General features: G+C 46.5%; 1 protein-coding gene and 1 long non-coding RNA gene across 2 annotated transcripts in view; one reads left to right on the forward strand and one right to left on the reverse strand.

Moving 5' to 3' along the window:
- Drc3 (dynein regulatory complex subunit 3) overlaps window positions 1–17508 on the forward strand; it is a 38898-nt gene extending 21390 nt beyond the window's left edge. Inside the window, exons 10-14 of the mRNA XM_027921484.3 lie at window positions 5862–5993; window positions 7759–7829; window positions 9527–9650; window positions 16670–16801; window positions 17172–17508. Of these exons, the coding sequence (XP_027777285.2) occupies window positions 5862–5993; window positions 7759–7829; window positions 9527–9650; window positions 16670–16801; window positions 17172–17285 (573 nt within the window). The 3' untranslated portion in view covers window positions 17286–17508. The remainder of the gene's footprint in view (window positions 1–5861; window positions 5994–7758; window positions 7830–9526; window positions 9651–16669; window positions 16802–17171) is intronic.
- LOC139702448 (uncharacterized) lies at window positions 16196–16750 on the reverse strand. Its single transcript, XR_011705068.1, has 2 exons — window positions 16667–16750; window positions 16196–16501 (listed from the first exon to the last, which is right to left on the reverse strand). It is a non-coding gene; the product is annotated as an uncharacterized lncRNA (long non-coding RNA).
- Window positions 17509–18662: the final 1154 nt, after the last annotated feature.

Genomic DNA, 18662 nt, shown 5'->3' on the forward strand with positions numbered 1-18662 from the left:
ACAGTCTGCAACTCCTGTGCACTCTGACAGCCTCTAAGGTCATGTTCACTCTTACATGTGCTGGGGATCATATTGCAGCTAAGTGGCAGAGTCAAGGTCCAGCCTCACCCCCTTACCACCAGCCTTAGCTCCCTGCTGCTTGACAACAGAGCAGTAGGTCATCCCCACTCCCACCATCTCATCATTAGTTTTATAATGATTATTTGTACCACTACTATGATGACTATGACAGTCTTCGGGTCATTCATTCATTTAGCAGAACTGTGCTAAGCCCCACCTGTGCCTGGTCCTGTGATGCTCAGCCATGATGTATGTGGTTCCTGTCCTTGGTGAGCTGTTACCTGCTAATATGTGCAGACTAGGTCCCAGGCCCTCTCCCCTGAGTGAACCAAGTGGTCAGTGTTCTCCCAGAGGGCAGGCAGGGAGCCTTGGGGAGTCCCTGGATGCCCCTTAACTCAGGCTGAAGAACCTAGGGAAGGCTGGGGTTTAATGGGACAAAGAAAGAGTTGGCCAGGCATGGTAGAGAAAAATTGTCCCACCCAGAGGATCAGCAAAGAAGCAGCCCTGGTGTTTAGGACCTTGCCCAAGCAGAGCCAAGCAGAGACCATGATTTGTACTTGATGGCAATCGATTTTTCAAATTATTGTTATTGTCATTATTTGAGATGGTGTGTTGCTGTGCTGCCCTTGAACGCCTGGGATCAAACCATCCTTTTCCTGCCTCTTGAGCAGCTGGAACTACAAGCACACAGAGTGCCCAGCACAGACAGCATCATTTTTTAAAAATATTTATTTTTTTTGTTGTAGTTGGACACAATACCTTTATTTATTTTTATGTGGTACTGAGGATCAAACCCAGGGCCTTGCACATGCTGGGCAAGCACTGTACTGCTGAGCCACAACCCCAGTCCCAGACAGCATCATTTTTAAAGACAGTATTATTAACTTCTTCTAAGTCACAGATCTCCATGCGACTCTAAGGAATGCTATGGACCTCTCTCCTTGAAAAACTGCAGGTTTACCTACAACTTCAGAGGTTTCAAGGAGCCCATAAAGTCACTCCTGGCTGAGAACTTAGTTTAAAGTAGAACAAAGTCCCCCAATAATGCCAGTTCAGATACAATGGAGGTGGCAACTGACTCCCATATGCTTCCCAACCCTCGGCTACCCCAACCCGCTTCTTACCTCATAAGCCTCTCATATGGGGCCTCGTGTTCTGAGTGAATTCTCAAGACCCTTCTTTTTATGTTCTAAGGAGGGGGGTGTCACTGCATTCAACCAGAAATTCAAAACTGCCAGCAGGGGGACACATTTGGCTCACATATGTGTTTTATTTGGCCTGAAGAGGTTGCAAACCATTTTAAGCATCCTGACATTGGAAATGTGAAGACTTGCCAGGAAAATCATAGCTGCCAGCTTCTTTGGAGGCAGTTACCATCAGGGTTGTCCTCTTTGGACTGGCCAGGTCATGCTTCAGTTCCCCTAGTCATTCAGCCGCTTCTGACATTTCTCTCTCTTTCTCTCCCTCCCTCCTCCCTCCCTACCTCCTTCCTCCCTCCCTCTCTACCTCCTCCCTCCCTCCCTCCTCCCTCCCTCCCGTGATACTGGGAATTGAACCCAGGGGCACTCTACCACTGAGCTATAATCCCAAACCTTGAATTTATGATCCTCCTGCCTCAGCCTCAGCCTCCAAAGTGGTTGATATTATAGGTGTGTACCACTAACATTTCCTACCCGGTCCCTATAGCCACTAGGTTTGGGACATCAACTAGTAGCTCTTCCTAAAACCAGGGGTTCCTGACCCTCTTAACAATTAGTCTCTTTGGAGAAGCAAGACATGGGCCCATGGGCCCAGCCGAGCCTGACTCAGAATATGCCCCTCACTGTCTGGCTCCTCAAAGGCCAACTAAGCTGAAAAAAAAAAAAAAAAAATATATATATATATATATATATATATATATATATATATAAAATTTTTTTAAAAATTTAGTTGGATTACAATGCCTATATTTTATTTGTTTATTTATTTATTTATATGTGGTGCTGAGAATCGAATCCAGGGCCTCGCACGTGCTAGGAGAGCACTCTACCGCTGAGCCACAACCCTAGCCCCCTGAGTGCTCTTCTTAGAGTCAAGAGCAGTGATTCTCATCCAGTCTGCACATCAGAGCTCACAGGGCCTGGAAACAAGCTGATAGCTGGGCCCAGGTGCACGCAGTTAGGTATTTGGCCCAGCACTGGGCTTTTCCAGAACTCCCCACATGCTTCCAATGCTCAACCCAAATTGAGGTCACTGACTTGGAAGTTCCCAAGATCCCATGGTCCCTGAGGGCCTCAGCTTCCCCTCCCCTCATAGGTCCCCTCCTATAGCTTTGTCCTGCTCTTCTCCAGCTTCCTGATCATACATAGCACCCAGCAGAGTACATTTTGAGGTCACAGTGCAATCAGTTAAGGCTTGGGGCTCATATAGACCCCTCACTGGTGACCCAGAGAAATATCATTGACCAGCTACTAGCATACATATCTTAATTGTGAAATGGAGATAATCCCTCACAGAAATGTAGGGGGAGCTGGGCACAATGGTGCACACCTATAATTCCAGCTACTCAGGAGGCTGAGGCAGGAGGATTACAAGTTTATGGCCAGCCTCAGCAATTTAGCAAGACCCTGTCTCAAAATTTAAAATAAATAAAAAGGGCTGGGGATGTAGATTAGTATTGAACACTCCTGGTTTCAATTCCCAGTACCACAAATAAAATAGAATAAAATAACAAGAACTGCAATGAGAATCCATCAAGACAGAGAGAAAGCCCTCGTGTAAGCAAAGTCAGCATGAAATAATGACCAGGCAGGTCCTTGTGTCATCAGATTCACTTTTGAAAAGGTGATACGTGCACATGGCAGAAAATGGAAATTATCCACCAGAGGGTCCAGTCTCCTGTGTGTGTGTGTGTGTGTGTGTGTGTGTGTGTGGTGTGACATGAAAACATAGCATGCACTATTATGCACTTTGCTAGACTATCCATTTCAGAGAGTCTACTAGGACTGAATAATTTGCCTCATTTTCTAAATGGGTATAAGATATCTCAACGCCTAAATGAGCTGGAATTAGCCAGCTTGATAATTGATAATGGACAATTAAGTTTTCCCCAACATTTTGCTCTTTGAAACAGTGTTGCTATGAATAAATTGGTGCAAATCTGACCTTTAGAATGAAATCCTAAAAATGCAACTATGCATTGGGTCTTTTAGTGGTTTCTGCCCAAATGCACCACAGAGCCTGTTCCTTCCAAGGCTGACAGCCAATACCACAAGCTTTGTCAACCTGGTGCACCCTGCTTATTTCTCTTAAGTGGGTATGAGCAGCACCTACTGAGCTGTACCCTCGCCCGTGAATTTTTTTTTTAATGTAGTAGAATTTATCAATCTTTTTTTCAGGTTGTACCTGGAGAGAACTTCTCCACTCTGAGATTTTTTATTAAAAATCTCCCATGTTTTCTTCTAGTGCTTTTTTTGGTTTTACTTTTCACATTTCCATCTTCACTCCATTGGGAATTTGTCTTAATGCAAATGAGGCAGGGATGGAGCCTGGCTTCTCTCCAGATGGGAAGCTATCATCAGTGTCCTGCATCCCACTGACTCACACCCCTTTACCCCATTTACTTCATCCTTCATCATGACTAATACCAAGTATTGACAAAAACAAACTGACATTGTTCGTGTCCCCAGATCCTTTGGTGGTGCGCAGCTGGTGTTCAGGGGCTGTGCTGGCCCCAGGGCTGCTCTCCAGCTCCTAAGCACAGTCTCATTCCAAATGGTTCAGCATTTTACCACTGGCTTCTGTTTGCTCCCTGGGATTCTATGTGGATCCCACTGATTCCCTCAAAGACTGGAACTGTCTTTCTGCTCTGGTTTGAATGTAGTCTGTCGGTGCTGCAGTTCATATTGAGGCATGGTGTTGGGAGGTGGTGTCTTTAAGAACTGATTAGTTCAATAGGAGGGATTAATGCTTTTCTCACTCACATGGGATGGAGTAGGTACCTTGAGAGGCAGGTCATTATAAAGCAAGCTCTGCTTCCCAGCTCACTCTCTTGCACCTGCTTTTCCTTGTGACCTCTTCTGCACTTTTGTCACTTGCCAGTCTTGCATGCACTCATGCTATGTAATGCTATCCACCATGATGTCATGCAGCCAAAAGGCCTCATGAGAGGTCGAATAGATAGGGTCACCCAATCTTGCACTTTCAGCCTCTAAAACTGTGAACTAAAAGACATTTTTTTTTTTTTTTTTTTTTTTGGCAATGTTGGGACTCAACCCAGGGCTTCATGGATGATAGGCAAGCACTCACCACTGAGCTAATTCCCAACCCTAAACCTCTTTTCTTTATACCTTATCCAGCATCAGGTATTTTGCTACAGATATACAAAATGGACTAAGACACTTTTTTCCCAGTGTCTTTCCTGACTCTCATCTATTATAGTCATTTTATCAGAGCCTCTGTAAATCAAACCCCCACTTGTTTTCAGGTGCCTCATGTATAAAGCCTCTGTTTCCTGGGACTTTGTGAAGTTCAGATTCTTCTCTCCACTAACAGGGAGGAAACTAAAGCTTAGAGAACAAAAGTAGCTCTCTCTTGCTAATAAGTGATCCAGGACTCAAATTCAGGCTCACCTGACCCTAAAGGGCAGGTACAATTTCACACTTAGCCTGTTAGTGTGTTCAACTAGAACCAAGAATGAAATTGACTTACAACAGATTAAGGAGGAAAAGCATACTTTTTTTTGCAGTGCTGGAACCCAGAACCTTATGCATGCTAGGCAAGTGGTCTACTCTTGAGCTAAGTTCTCAGCCTACAAATTTTATTTAGTTATTCACTGGTACATGGAAGCACTCCAAGAAAAGCTCCAAAGCAGCATTTAGGGCTATAGGGTTAATACATAGTCACATATCACTTAATAGTGGGGTCCATTCTGAGAAAAGTCACTTGGTGATTTCATTATTGTGAAATTAAGACTGCTATGACGTCACTGAGTGATAGGAATTTTTCAGCTCCCTCATAATCTATGGGACCACTGTCATGTATGTGACACATCATTGACCAAAATGTCATTATATAGCATATGACTATACTAAATGGGAAAAAATTGTGAAAATATGACAAGATTGGGCTGGGGATATAGCTCAGTTGGTAGAGTGCTTGCCTTGCATGCGCAAGGCCCTGGGTTCGATCCCCAGTACCAAAAAAAAATGTGTGTGTGTGTATATATACATGACAAGATAAAAGGGTTAGGCTAGGCTATGGTAGAGAAGCAACTAAGCAGACAAGGGATAGTTTAACAAGGTTCAATGGCATGGATTTCCCTTGGCCTTTACTCCCCATCTTTAGTGATAAGAATGTCTTCCCTTCTTCTGGTACAGGAAGGGCACCATTCTTGTGGGATTTTAATCTCCTGCTTTTAGGGAAGAAGGGTCAGCATTCCCTTCTTGCATCTACTATTTTTCAAGCACCTACCCCCAGCACTGGGTTGGATCCAGGATTCAGCGGTGCTCTACTACTGAGTTATACCCCGGCCCTTTTTAAATTTTTTACTTTGGGACAGGATCTCACTCAGTTGCCCATGCTGGCCTTGAACTTGCAATTTTCCTGCCTCAGACTTCCAAGTAGCTGGGATTATAGGTGTGTGCCACCATGCCAGGTTTCTAAAGCACCTTTCACTCAAAATAATATGCTAACGTCACAAGCTCCCAGAACTGGCAAATGACAGAAGTGAGACTTGAACTTTAGGCAAAACCAAATTGCCACTTGCCATCAACTAATTATGCTTAACTGTTGATTCCTAAAGCACAGGCTTTTGTTTCCAGAATTTAAATAGCATCCGAGAAGAATCTGATCTGCTCAACATTGAGAAGAAGATAATGGAGTGCAGTGAGGATATCACTGAGCTATTCAACGTGCTCATGACACTGGAGATGCAGCTGGTAGAGCAGCTGGAGGTGAGGTTGGGCCTGGGTGCAGATGCAAGAAACTGGTGGCTCAGCTGAGAAACCGCTCCATGAGCTGCAGCCTCCATACGTGTTGGAAAGGTCCAGTGTGATCTAGAGTGTCACACTGAAGCCTTCTTGCTCATCATTCCTGTGTTCCCCCTGGCCTCCCCACCCCCTCACCGGGGATGGAACCCAGGGCTTCATGCAAGCACTTTGCCACTAAGTCGCACCCCCAGCCCCTGCTTTTATATATTTTTAATAATTTAGATGGTAAGTGGCTCTTGTGGAGAATGAGAGGTGAGCTCATTCCTCTGGAATGTTCCTCTCCTTCTGAAAGAGCCCAAAGCCTCAGCAGAGAGAGGTTTTTTTATTAGACCCAAAAGCAGTCCCAGGGCTTGCAAGACAAAGTAAACCCCCACTCCAGGACCAAACAAAGGCGCCTCCGCATCGCAGCCTGTGGTTGCTGTCTCCCTGGCGATGCGAGGAGCCTGCAACTCAGTAGCAAGATGTGGAAATGAAAAGCGCTGCTGTCTAAAATTCATTAGCAGCCAGGGTGACTTGTGTGTTCGCTGGCAGCAGAGGCCGGGAATCGGAAGTGGTGTGATGAATTGAACCTCATCTGATGCTGCCGTGGCTGGGCCAAGAGATAGCGCCTAATCAATTCCTCACACGTCAAGTGACACCTCAGACATGAGATAGATTTCGCCATCACATCCCGCAGCAGCCACTCGCTCCCCGCTGGGAAATGCTCAAGCACTGCAGAAGGAACACGCAGCGCCAGGGGAGGGCCCGCCAGCAGCCCACGACCTTTTCAAGCAGGGAGATCGCTTTTCAACATCCAAACGTTTCCCAGAACCGTGCACTGTCCTACGTGTATTACCAGTGACCAAAAGGCGGGGAGGACACTCATGCTTTTCAATGACCCTATTTTTATTCACCACAGCAGCACTCATACACACATTTGGAAAATGTCTCATTTGCTGGGCCTGCAGGCAGTCCTTGGCTTCCTGTAGATACCCTGTACCCCTAGCCTACCTTGCAGCCCTCGGAGTGTGGCAGATCAGGGCAGGGGGCTCCCAGAGCAACAGGCCTCACAATTGCATCTTCCATTATTCCCTTCATAACACTAACTTCCATTTAGGCCACAGGTGCTTTGCTAAGCACCAGGAAATAGCAACTAACAGTAACAGCTAACACTCCCTGAGGGTCTCCTCTCTGTCAGGCACCTTGCAAAGTATTTTGTGCAAAGCAGCTCATTTAACCCCACCCCAATTCCAGGAGACAGGCACCAGCCAGGAAACCCATTTCACAGATGAGGAAGGAGAGGCCCAGAAGATTAGGTGACTTTCCCAGAGTAATACACAAGGGTGGGGCTGGGATGCTGATACAGGCAGGCTGACTCTTTATAGCTCCCTCACTGTTTCTTTGGAAGTTGATAGATGACATTGAGAAACCCTAAATAAGGGTGTTAGTCTGTGGAGATAGTGGGGGTAAGAGGAATAAGACCAGGACAGGTGTTTCTGGCAGAGGGACCAACAGACAAAGCCCAAGAGAGCATTTAACCTTTAAAGTGGGGAGTTTGTTGATAGTGGAGAGTAACAAAGCTCTGGAGAGAGGAAAGGTCATTTCTCAACCATCTTCCCAGGGAGGTCAAGGTGGATAGTGTCCACCCCTAAAGATATGTGATTAAAGGAAGCACCTGCTAAGTTCTGAGCACCACCTTTTGCTCTGATGCAAAGTATCTAAATATACAAGTTAACTTTATCCTTTCCAGGAGACCATAAACATGTTTGAAAGGAACATCATTGACTTGGTGGGACTCTTTATCGAAAATGTCCAAGGCTTATATCCTTTTTGTGATGACACCTCCACAGGAAGATACTACATAGTTCCTAGGGATGTCCTGGCTTCTTGGGGAGATAGGGAAAAGGTGTCTGCAGTTCTAACAAAAGGTAAGGAAGGGGCTGGGGATGTGGCTCAAGTGGTAGCACGCTCGCCTGGCATGCGTGCGGCCCAGGTTCAATTCTCAGCACCACATACAAACAAAGATGTTGTGTCTGCCTAAAACTAGAAAATAAATATTAAAAAAAAAAGTAAGTCAGGGTAAGCCTTCTTCAGAATCTTAAGCAAGATGCAAATAAGTGGGTTTCTCTTCCAGATGGCCATCTGCAGATCACCACTGCCCCTCCCACTGCCCCCTGTGCCCTAAACAGGTTGGCAGAGGTAGTAAGAAGTTAGCACTCCACATCATATTTCACTTTTTACTGGAAATACCTATTTGCCATTTGATTTGGAGAAAGATCTACACCTCCACCAAGAGGATATTTAAATTCACTATAGGATTCTATTTAATGGGGATCTCCACCTTTGAAATTAGAGGAATGTAAAACATTCAGTTTTCCACCAACAAAAAAGCTTCAAAGGATGAAGGCTTAGAACCACATAAAATGTTCAAAAGAATGTTCTTTAGGGTCCAAGGTGGTTTCCCAACCTTTAGGACAACAGTAGTCTTGTTAGAGTGACATTCAGATGCCCAGAGTGACTGCCGTACAATAGAGTCCTTGCCTGTTTTTTCTCAAGGTGGGTGATGTTCATGGGAAGATGACACCCCAAAATCACCATCTGCTCCTGTGTTGCAGCCTAACACACTCTGGGGCTTAAGTAACATCTACATTGAAGACACCAATTACTTACATTGTGTTTCTCAGGTTGAATGTTAGGGTCAGAAATTGACATATGGAGCATGTCAACCCTTCAGCTACCTGAACTAAGGGCCCTGTTACACTAGGGGGGGCGCGGATGGCAAACTGTATGCAAGCCCTGGTTCTGTCCTCTTGGGGCTCAGATCCAGCAAGTGGACAGAAGTTATGGCAGTAACAAGTGGTACCCAATGCACAGGTGAGTAGCAGCCAACTTGGAGGCCAGGACCAAGTGCCTCCATGAGAGAGGGTCCACTAAGGCTCTTACTAAGTGGCCAAAGGGACCAGGAGAAAGGGTAGGGGAGAGTATACAGGTAGAGAAGGTAGCATGCACGAAGGTCCTGAGGGTGGGCCAGAGGAGCTTGGTTCTTCAGGCCATGTCAGAAAACTGGAAGTTCCCAGGCACTTTAAGCAGGGGACAGATGGGTCCTGGCTACCCTTGTCCTTAAGCTCACTATGGCTGCTATGAGAAGAAGGGGCAAGAATGAGAGATTAGCTAGGAGTGGCAGTGCATGCCTGTAATCCCAGTGGCTCAGGAGGCTGAGGATGTTCAGGGGTTAAACACTCCTAGGTTCAATCCCTGGTGCAAAAAAGAAAATAAAAAAAAGAGGAAAAGAAAAAAAAGAGTGGGGGAATTGGGGAGTGGCCTGGGGTTTGGTACGCGTGGGTGACATCTGTGAAGATGATAATGCTTCCTGACATCTCAAGAGTTTGCCTTGAGCCTTAAAGTCTGCTCTCCTCTAGTTGAGATGAGATGGACTTTTGCTTGACAGAAGTTCAGCCACAGGTCAGGAAAGTGCCCGTCCTGCCCCAAACCTGGCTTTGCTTAACTCACGGTTGCACTATGGCTCAGTGCCGGGACCTTGAAAATCACCACCATGAGAAACTCCTGGAAATCGCCATCAACACCCTAGAGAAGACTGCTAAGGGTGAGATAGACGACGACCTCCCTGAGGATGTGCGCGCAGTGAGCACGGAGAGCGGGGCTGGGCGCTCTGGGCGGGGCTGGGCGCTCTGGGTGGGGCTGGGCATGGAGGGGGTGAGCGCGGTGGGCGGGGCAGAGCGCTCTGGGCGGGGCTGGGAGCAATGGGCGTGGAAACCAGACAGCCTTCCAACTCCGCTTGGTGCCTCGGGTAAACTCGACAACCTCCCGGAGCATCAGTTTCCCTATCTATAAAGGGAGGCAGTAATCCACTTTGCAGGGTTGTTGGTGGATGAAATAGGTTTACCAAATAAAGCACTCAGTAGGGCCCATTAAAGAGGAGTTCCTGACGATTAGGTGGTTTCAACTTTCCAACAGTTTGGTTTCTGAAAGTTCAATTCTGTAGGGGCTTCTGGCGCTTTCTCAGAGAGGCAGTTACAAATAGAAGTTAAGAACTGAGATTTCCAGCCGAACGTATCTGTTTATGAAAACTACTGGGATGTGGGAATCACCCCCCAAAGGGTGATGCAGCCCCAGTTCCCACCAGCATGTCCACGATGGGTGGACCTCCGGGAAGCGGGGTGGATAGGGCCCAGATCCAAACACTTTCTTATCAAGGGCTTGTTTTTTCTAATGCTTGTTCATTCCACTGCCATTCCCTTGTTTTCTTTTCATCACCATGTTACCATAAGCCAAACCACTGCTATCCGTTACCTGGCCCAATAGCCTCCTTGCTCGGCTTGCTTGTTTCCTGTGTGTGTGTGTGTGTGTGTGTGTGTGTGTGTGTGTGTGTGCCTGCGCGCGCACACCAGGGCCTTGTGCATGCTGGGCAAGCCCTCCATAGTTGATCTATACCGCCAGCACTTTTTCCTTTTTTTAAAAAAAATTGAGGCTGCGCCTCCCTAAGGCTGGCCTCAGCCTCCCAAGTAGCTAGGATTATACCCCAGCATTACTGTGCACATGGCCTCGCTGTTCTCTTATGGGCTGCTCTCCATACACAAAGGGAGACTTTGAAAATCCAAACCACATCATTTTGCTCTTTTGCACAAGCCCCCTCCCCTATGGCTCCCCATAACTCTTAGGATTAGTTCCTCCCCATAGTCACCCATGCCTCAGGACTAGGCCTGCCTACTTCAGCAGTATCCCCCCACACCACCCTGAAACTCCTGATGCCGGGTGCCCCAGCCTCTGAGCTGTTCCCCAGTCTCCCAGGCTTGCTCCTTTCAGATGATACTCCATCTGGCAGATGTGTTCTTTCCTTAGGTCTCCATATACCTGGCTAGTCCTTGTTATTCAGATCTCAGCTCAAATGTCAGCTCCTTTGAGAGGCCTTCCCTTATCACCTTCTTAAGAACCTGTTGTCTATCAGGCACCTCATTGTCTTATCAGGGCAGAGACTTATCACAGTTCCAAACTCTCTGGTTTGTGTTGATTTTCTTATGTGACTATTCACATTTATATAAGCTCCTGGGAGTGGGGACAGGGATGGCCTTTTCACCACCATGTGCATTCCAGTGCCAGCAACAATGTAAACTGTCCATTGTAGATACCAGGAATTGCCAGAGGGATGAGTGGGTGAAAGCCTGTGTTCACCTAGCCTCTGCTCCATCAGGTGCTGGGTGACGACTGGCAGTCCTGACATCCACAGCCTCTGTTCCGGGGCCAAAACAAACACCTACCACAGCAGGACCACTTGACATCAGCCTTTCCTCTCTATGCCACAAATGTGGCTAATTGTGGACCAGTCACAGAAAAGTGCCATCTTCCCCAAGCCAGAAAGTAATCTCCCCTGAGGGAGCCCATCCTCAAACACCCCAGACAGATCCTCATGGTGGCGTCCCAGTCTCAGGTCTGGGATACTCAGTGGATATAGGACTGCAGTGTGCTCACTCTCCCGTGCCTGGGACACATGGTGAAAGAAGGACCCTGGAGGTCAATAGCAGAGAAGCAGGCTGTACTAATGCTAGTGGTCAACCTTCCCTGCTACCCAGCTGGCCCTGCCTAATGCCACCTGACACCTATTCCCTATTGCTACCCAAACCGAGAACCTGCTGACTAAGCCCCAGCTAACTGTAGTGACTAGTGACACAAGAGTTCCCTCACTGGGGGCTTGCCACTGTCTAGGCTTGATGGTCACAAATCTCCTTTACTTCACCAAAGACTCCACAAAGGAGGGGCCATAATCATTCCCAGGATACAAAGGACAAAACTGGGTAAGATCTGTCCAAGTGGTACAGCCTATGAGGACTGGAGACTGGATTCAGACTCTGGTCTGACAGATGCAGAGCCCAGACCATTACTATAGAGCCAATGCTGTGCCCCTCACTGTAGATACAAGATGGCAGACATTCTGAGACTTCCACGGCTCCAGGCACTTGGCCACAGGGTTCTGCCTCTGAGCTAAGGGGTTGCTTGGGCTCACTGGCAGGGCCGTTGTGGAGAACTCTCCTCAAGGCCTCATAAGGGACAACCAGTGTGAGACTGTCCTCTTGGGAATGTCTGCAGTTACAACAGGGCTATTGCCTAAGATTCCTTCCAGGTAGGCAACAAAATGTGGCTGCTTGTTCTTGGGGCAACAGTGTGCCCTAGACTGTAAGTGATAATCACAACCAGTAGCTGACATTTACAGTGGGCCTCCCTTTGAGAATCACTGGGCACCAACTGCTCTTTTAATCTCATTACCATGGTAAAATAGATACCATTATGGTTCTCGTTTTATAGATGAGGAAATTGGGGGCTGGGATTGTGGCTCAGAGGTAGAGTGCTCACCTAGCATGCGTGAGGCCCGGGGTTCCATCCTCAGCACCACATAAAAAAATAAAATAAAATAAAGATATGTGTCTACCTATAAGTAAAAAATAAATATAAAAAAACAAACAGATGAGTGGGGCTGGGATTGTGGCTCAACGGTAGAGTGCTCGCCTAGCACGGGCGGGACCTGGGTTCGATCCTCAGCACCACATAAAAATAAAGGCATTGTGTTGTGTCCATCTACACCTAAAAAATAAATATTAAAAAAAAAAAAACAGATAAGGAAATTGAGGCTCAGAAATTAAAGCAAACTGTCCAAGCAGTAGAACTATGATATTAAACTCAGGCAGTTTGACTCAAAGACTTTGACAAAATATCTACTGAGCCTGAGGGAAGTGTTCAAAGGAAGGAATAGGGTCTTGGGTAAAAAAATCTGACTGCTGTTACTTGATGATCAATGAGTGGATCATGATAAAGTCACACTGATGGAGTTATCTCTAAAACTCTTCTCATTCAGTTTGGTGATTATTATCAGCTCCGGCCATACGTGGGCCCCAACATGTCACACGCCTGTATGTTTAAGTCCTTTCCAGCTTGGACAGGAAAAGCAGAACATAAGTGCTGAGAGAGCCTAGGGCTGGCAGTAAGCAATGGCCTCAGAGTGGTTCTGGCAGACACAGATGCCTATTTGAAGGGTAGAAGAATGTCAGATGCACTACCTGGCAGGACAAGTGCTCAGACCATGGCCATGGGGAGAACTTTCAAGTCCCCAGCATCTGCTCTAGAGACAGTGGGCCTGACCCAGGCCTGCAGTCTGTAGGTAGGGTGGCTGTGATGAGATTCCAGCCAAGGGCTGCTCCTTGTCTGTGTCACCAGTATGACAGGATGATCTGATCCCACACAGCTGGGGCAGCAAATCCTTAAGCTACCAGCACCACAGTGATCCTGGGGAGGGGCACCACCTGTGCCTTTTTTAAAGTCCTCTTCAAGAAATCACTTCGAGGGGCTGGGGTTGTGGCTCAGCGGTAGGGCGCTTTCTTAGAACGTGTGAGGACCTGGGTTCAGTCCTCAGCACCACATAAAAATAAATAAAAATAAAGGTGTTTAAAAAAAGAAAAGAAATCACTTTGAAAGAAACGTGTCTTTATAGCTCCTGGGGCCACCTCTGTGAAGTCCAGCAAGGTACACAGAATGGTTTTGGGGGGGGACAGCTCAGAGAGCTGTTGTTCCTCATGGGGTTTGCACAGCCCCTGCCTCTACTCCTGCAGAAACTGGAGGGGAATACAGAATATTCTTTTCTTTTTTCTTTCTTTCTTTCTCTCCTTCTTTCTTTCTATTTTGTACCAGGGATAGAACCCAGGGGCACTCAACCACTGAGCCACATCCCCAGCCTTTTTTTTTTTTTTTCAATTTTTTTGTAGTTGTAGATGGACAGTATGCCTTTTTATTTATTCTTATGTGGTCCTGAGGCTTGAACCCAGTGCCTCACCTGTGCTAGCTAAGTGCTCTGTCACTGAGCTATAGCCCCAGCCCCTCCCCAACCATTTTTTATATTTTATTTTGAGACAGAGTCTCACTGAGTTGCTCAGGGACTCACTAAGTTGCTGAGGCTGGCTTTGAACTTGCGATCCTCCTGTCTCAGCTTCCCAAGCCACTGGGATTATAGGTGTGCGCCACCACACCCAATGGAATATAAAAGATTCTGCCCATAAGAATTATTTCAAGAGAGAAAACTGAAATGACCACCATCCTAGACCACCCCGAATCCAGAAAGAACTTGCCATTTGAATTTCTACAGAATCTCTCAGCTAAGCACGTTGGTACATATCTATAGTTTCAACTGCTTGGGAGGACAAAGCAGAAGAATTGCTTGAGCCCAGGAGTTTGAAGTCAGCCTTGGCAACATAGACCCCTTCTCAAGAACAAAAACAAAAAGAAAAAGCCATAAGAATTTCTTTAAGCCAGATTCTTTCTGTTTGCATTTTGCAAATGGCACACCAGTTTTTGATCACCAATTCTAACTCATGTTTCTAAGCAGACTTCAATTTCTCTTGCTTCTCAGAGCCTCCAAAGCCATTTTCTATATGTTCAAACTCAGGAGGATTATTTTCCTGTGTGGCCGAAGAAAATAGCTACAATTCAGACTGGGGATGTAGCTCAGTGGTAGAGCACTTGCCTAGCACATATGAGGCCCTGGGTTCAATCCCAATCCTTAGCACCAAAAAAAAAAAAAAGAGAGAGAACCATTATAACTCACTTTTATTTTTTTATTGTTATAGATAGACACGATATTTTTTTAAGAGAGAGTGTGTGAGAGAGGGAGAGAGAGAGAATTTTTTAATATTTTTAGTTTTCAGCGGACCCAACATCTTTGTTTGTATGTGGTGCTTTGGATCGAACCCGGGCCGCACGCATGCCAGGCGAGCTCGCTACCGCTTGAGCCACATCCCTAGCCCCTAGACACAATATTTTTATTTTGTTTATTTATTTTTATGTGGTGCTGAGGATCTAACCCAGTGCCTCACATGTGCAAGGCAAGCTCTCCACCACTGAGCTACCAACTCCAGCCCGACTACAACTCACTTTTTAGAATGTTAGAGTGAGAAAATTTTAATGAGGAGTTGATATGGCTATTGCTATTTCTAAAATACCTGGCCTCTAACTCTTGAGCACACTGACGGAGGAGGCTTATTGTAGGCAAGTTTTACACATCTCTGAGCCCTTCCCAGAGTCTGGCCTAGGACCTTGTACAAACAGGGTAAGAACTTAATAACCGCTAGTCATTTCTCCCATGGGACTATGCCAACTGGTCCCACAGTCACCTCTTTCCCCACATTAGCTAACCTGGCTTTTCCCACATGGAATTCTGTAGAAAACTTGCATCCCATAGACATTATTCTGAAATGGGGTTGGTGGTCAAATAAATAGGAAAACCAAGAAAAACAAAGTTAAAATGGTTTATTTTCTGCAGGCCTTTGCAGAGCCTTCAGGATACTTTGTCTCCTGTAAAATCTTCATTTGGGGCCTAGAGGTATTGGCTTTCTCATTTGTGTTTGACCAAAAAATACCTGCAAAGAGCAGAAATATTAATAGCTCAAGATTCCACAGAACAGTCAGAAGTGACGGCACATGCCTATAATCCCAGTGGCCCGGGAGGCTGAGGCAGGAGAATCATAAATTCAAAGTCAGCTTTAGCAACGTAGTGAGACCCTGTCTCAAAATTTAAAAAAAAGGGGGGGGGGCCTCTGAATGTGGCTCAGTAGTTAATTGGTGCTGGGTTCAATCTCTGGTACAAAAAAAAAAAAAAAAAAAATTCCACAAAACATAGTTTGGAGACCATTATGTTAAATGCTACTATGGTGGTGGTGGTGGTGGTGAGAGGAAACAAAAAACCCAGTACAGGTTGAGCATCCCTGATTCAAAAATCCACAATGGGTTTTGGAGCATTTCGGATTTCAGATTTTCCAAGTGGGAATCTCAAAATTCTATGCAAATATTCCCCAAATCTCCATAACTACAGAATGTAAAACATTTCAGACAAGAGATACTCTGCCTGTATGCATTCCATCTGAAGCCCTCCCTATAACAAAAATTGAGGTCCTTTGCTATTCTTGGCATCACAAAGTACCTCTGATTCAAAATGGAAGCAGCTGCTTACTAAGTGCTTCAGCAACCTTCTCCCTGCTCTGCGCTCCATTTTCAACCACTCCAGGCACAGACAGCTACAGTTGTTGACACCGAAGACCAGCCAGGCCTTCTAGAGGATGGTTGGTTGTAACAACTTTTTACAAGGCAGTGAACAAGGTCAGGAACAAGAGAAGGCAGAAGGAGACCCCAAATAGTGTCCAAGATTTGCTTTTATTGACGCGAGAGGCAGTGAAATGACAAATAAGGGGTGAACGCCCCAGGTTTGCAGGGCCTGCTGTCCTTGGAGCAGCCTCAGGATCTCTGGCCAGCCTCATACTTCCCAGGGGTTTGGGGCAAGTCAGACTTGAAAACCCCTGAGAGAGATGCTTTGTGAGAACAGATGTCCTGAGTGGGGTTGCCCTGGGCAGCCATCTGCCTTCTCCCTGGAGAAAACATGCTCCCAGTGAGGATTGCAGAGTAACACCTGCCACTGTCCTGGTCAGGGAAGTGGCTGCCACCTGAAATGAGCAGGCACAAAGCACACCGATACAAAGGTAAGGTTCTCTACCAGGTGCGGCCTGCACAGCCAGGAGATTCCCAGGGGTCCCTTTTCTATTCAACCCCCTCATTTTGTATTTAGGACATAATGACATGCACAGTTTCATTTGGGCCTTCTCACTCACCAGCTTTTTATCGACAAAGACACGGTTGTTAATGCTGTTGGGGCATCGCATGACATCCACCTCCTGAAGATTGACAATCGAGAAGATGAGCTGGTGACCAGGGTCAACTCTTGGTGTACACACTTAGTAGACAAAGTGAGTAAATGCCAACCCATCCTAGCAAGCTGGGCCAACTTTTCTAGCTACCAGCCAGAGCGAATGGGGATCTTACTGTTTTCTATGAGGAACAAAACGGACAAAGAAATAGTTAAGGATTACAGATTTCCACAGTGAAAACTTAGGGTTGCTCGGTCAGAGACTTTCAAACCCACGTGCTTCATCATTTCTCTAACTCCTACATCGAATATAGAGAGATCAGCTGAACACAAGGAGGCTCTGAAGTAAATGAGGCATGGAAACTATGGAGATTTCAAAGAACAATTTTTCTTTCCCTCAAACTCGCTTCAGTAAAAGATATTAACCAATTATCTGATTGAAGGCCCTGGGCTTTGATTTCTATCCCCAGATTCACAAGGATGAGATCATGAGGAACCGCAAGCGAGTGAAAGAAATCAATCAATACATTGACCACATGCAGAACGAGCTGGACAACCTGGAATGTGTCGATATCGTAGATTAGATGCCAGGGGTCCTCTTCAAAATACGCGACAGCCCTACCTGAGGAGCGGGCTCAATTTACCAACCGTCTGGGGAGAGTTACTGGGAATTCCTAACCCAAGTCTCCTCTTGACATTACTCCTCCCCCACCCGTGGAAAAAGTTCCGAATACAGAGAAAAATAAAGGATTTATGTCACCTTTCTCCTATTCTTAGAGAGAGAGAGAGAGAGAGAGAGAGAGAGAGAGAGAGAGAGAATATCCACATCTATATGTGAACAAGAAAAAAGATGAGGGGGAATAGCAGTCTCTGGCCAGTCAATAAGAGTAGGTCCCAAGATGGCCAGTGGTTAGCTGGAGGTATGATTGTGACAGAATAGCAGATGTCTGTTGAGTGCTGTTCCCTTATTGGTACCCAGAACAGGCTGCAGATGTGCACATAGCCCTCCCCTCTTTGGGTGCTGAGGACCAGGGAGGCAAGGGAGGCCAAGGTTCCCACCACAATGCTGGGGGCTGGGCCAGCCCTCCAAGGCAAAGGACATGGCTCCCTATGGCTCAGTGCTTGGCTATAGGGACCCAATGACCCTCCAGGAGTTAAGGGTGCAGGCTGGCCATCCTAGCCCTATGACGTCACCTTTGCTGCCTGACCTTCATCTGTGACAGTACCTCCTTGGAGTATCGTTGAGGGGTTCAGAGTGTGTGTGTGTGAAATAGAGGAGCATGGGGTCAATGCCCTGTGACCAGGGGTAATGACATTTTATTATATAAACATGTGAAGACATGGAGCTCAGAGTCTGCTATGAGGCCTACACTCTCCCTACTGCTCTTCCACTGAACCTGGTACCAGGAAATGGTACCTGCTACCACTCCATGGCCTGCTAGGACCATGGAGGTGGCGGTGTTGGGGGACACTCAGGACTACCATGTGGAAGATGAGCAGAAATGTGCATAGTCAGCTCTCTGTAACTATAACAAATAGCTGAGATAAACAATTTATAAATAGAAAAGGTTTATTTTGGCTCACAGTTTCAGAGGGTCCAGTCCATGGTTGGTTGGCCTTATTGATTTGGAGCCTGTGGTGAGGCAGCACATCGTGACAGGAGTGCAAGGTAGAACAAAACTGCTCACCTCTGGCCAGAAAGCAAGAGAGGAAGAGGAAGGGGCTGGAGTCCCACACCCCTCTCAAAGGCACATCCACAATGACCTAAACACCTCTCTCTAGTTCCCATCTCTTAAGGTTCCACCTCCCAACAATGCCACTCTGGGGAACAAGTCTGGAAAGCACGGGCCTTTGGGGGACATTCTAGAACCAGACTAAAAGCAGTGTATATCAGGTGGCCTTGCCAGAACCATCTGACTTTTAACCCAGAAACCACTATACTTTCTATTTTCAAGAGTAAA

This window comes from Marmota flaviventris, chromosome 17 (genome assembly GCF_047511675.1).
Source record: "Marmota flaviventris isolate mMarFla1 chromosome 17, mMarFla1.hap1, whole genome shotgun sequence".
Taxonomy (NCBI): domain Eukaryota; kingdom Metazoa; phylum Chordata; class Mammalia; order Rodentia; family Sciuridae; genus Marmota; species Marmota flaviventris.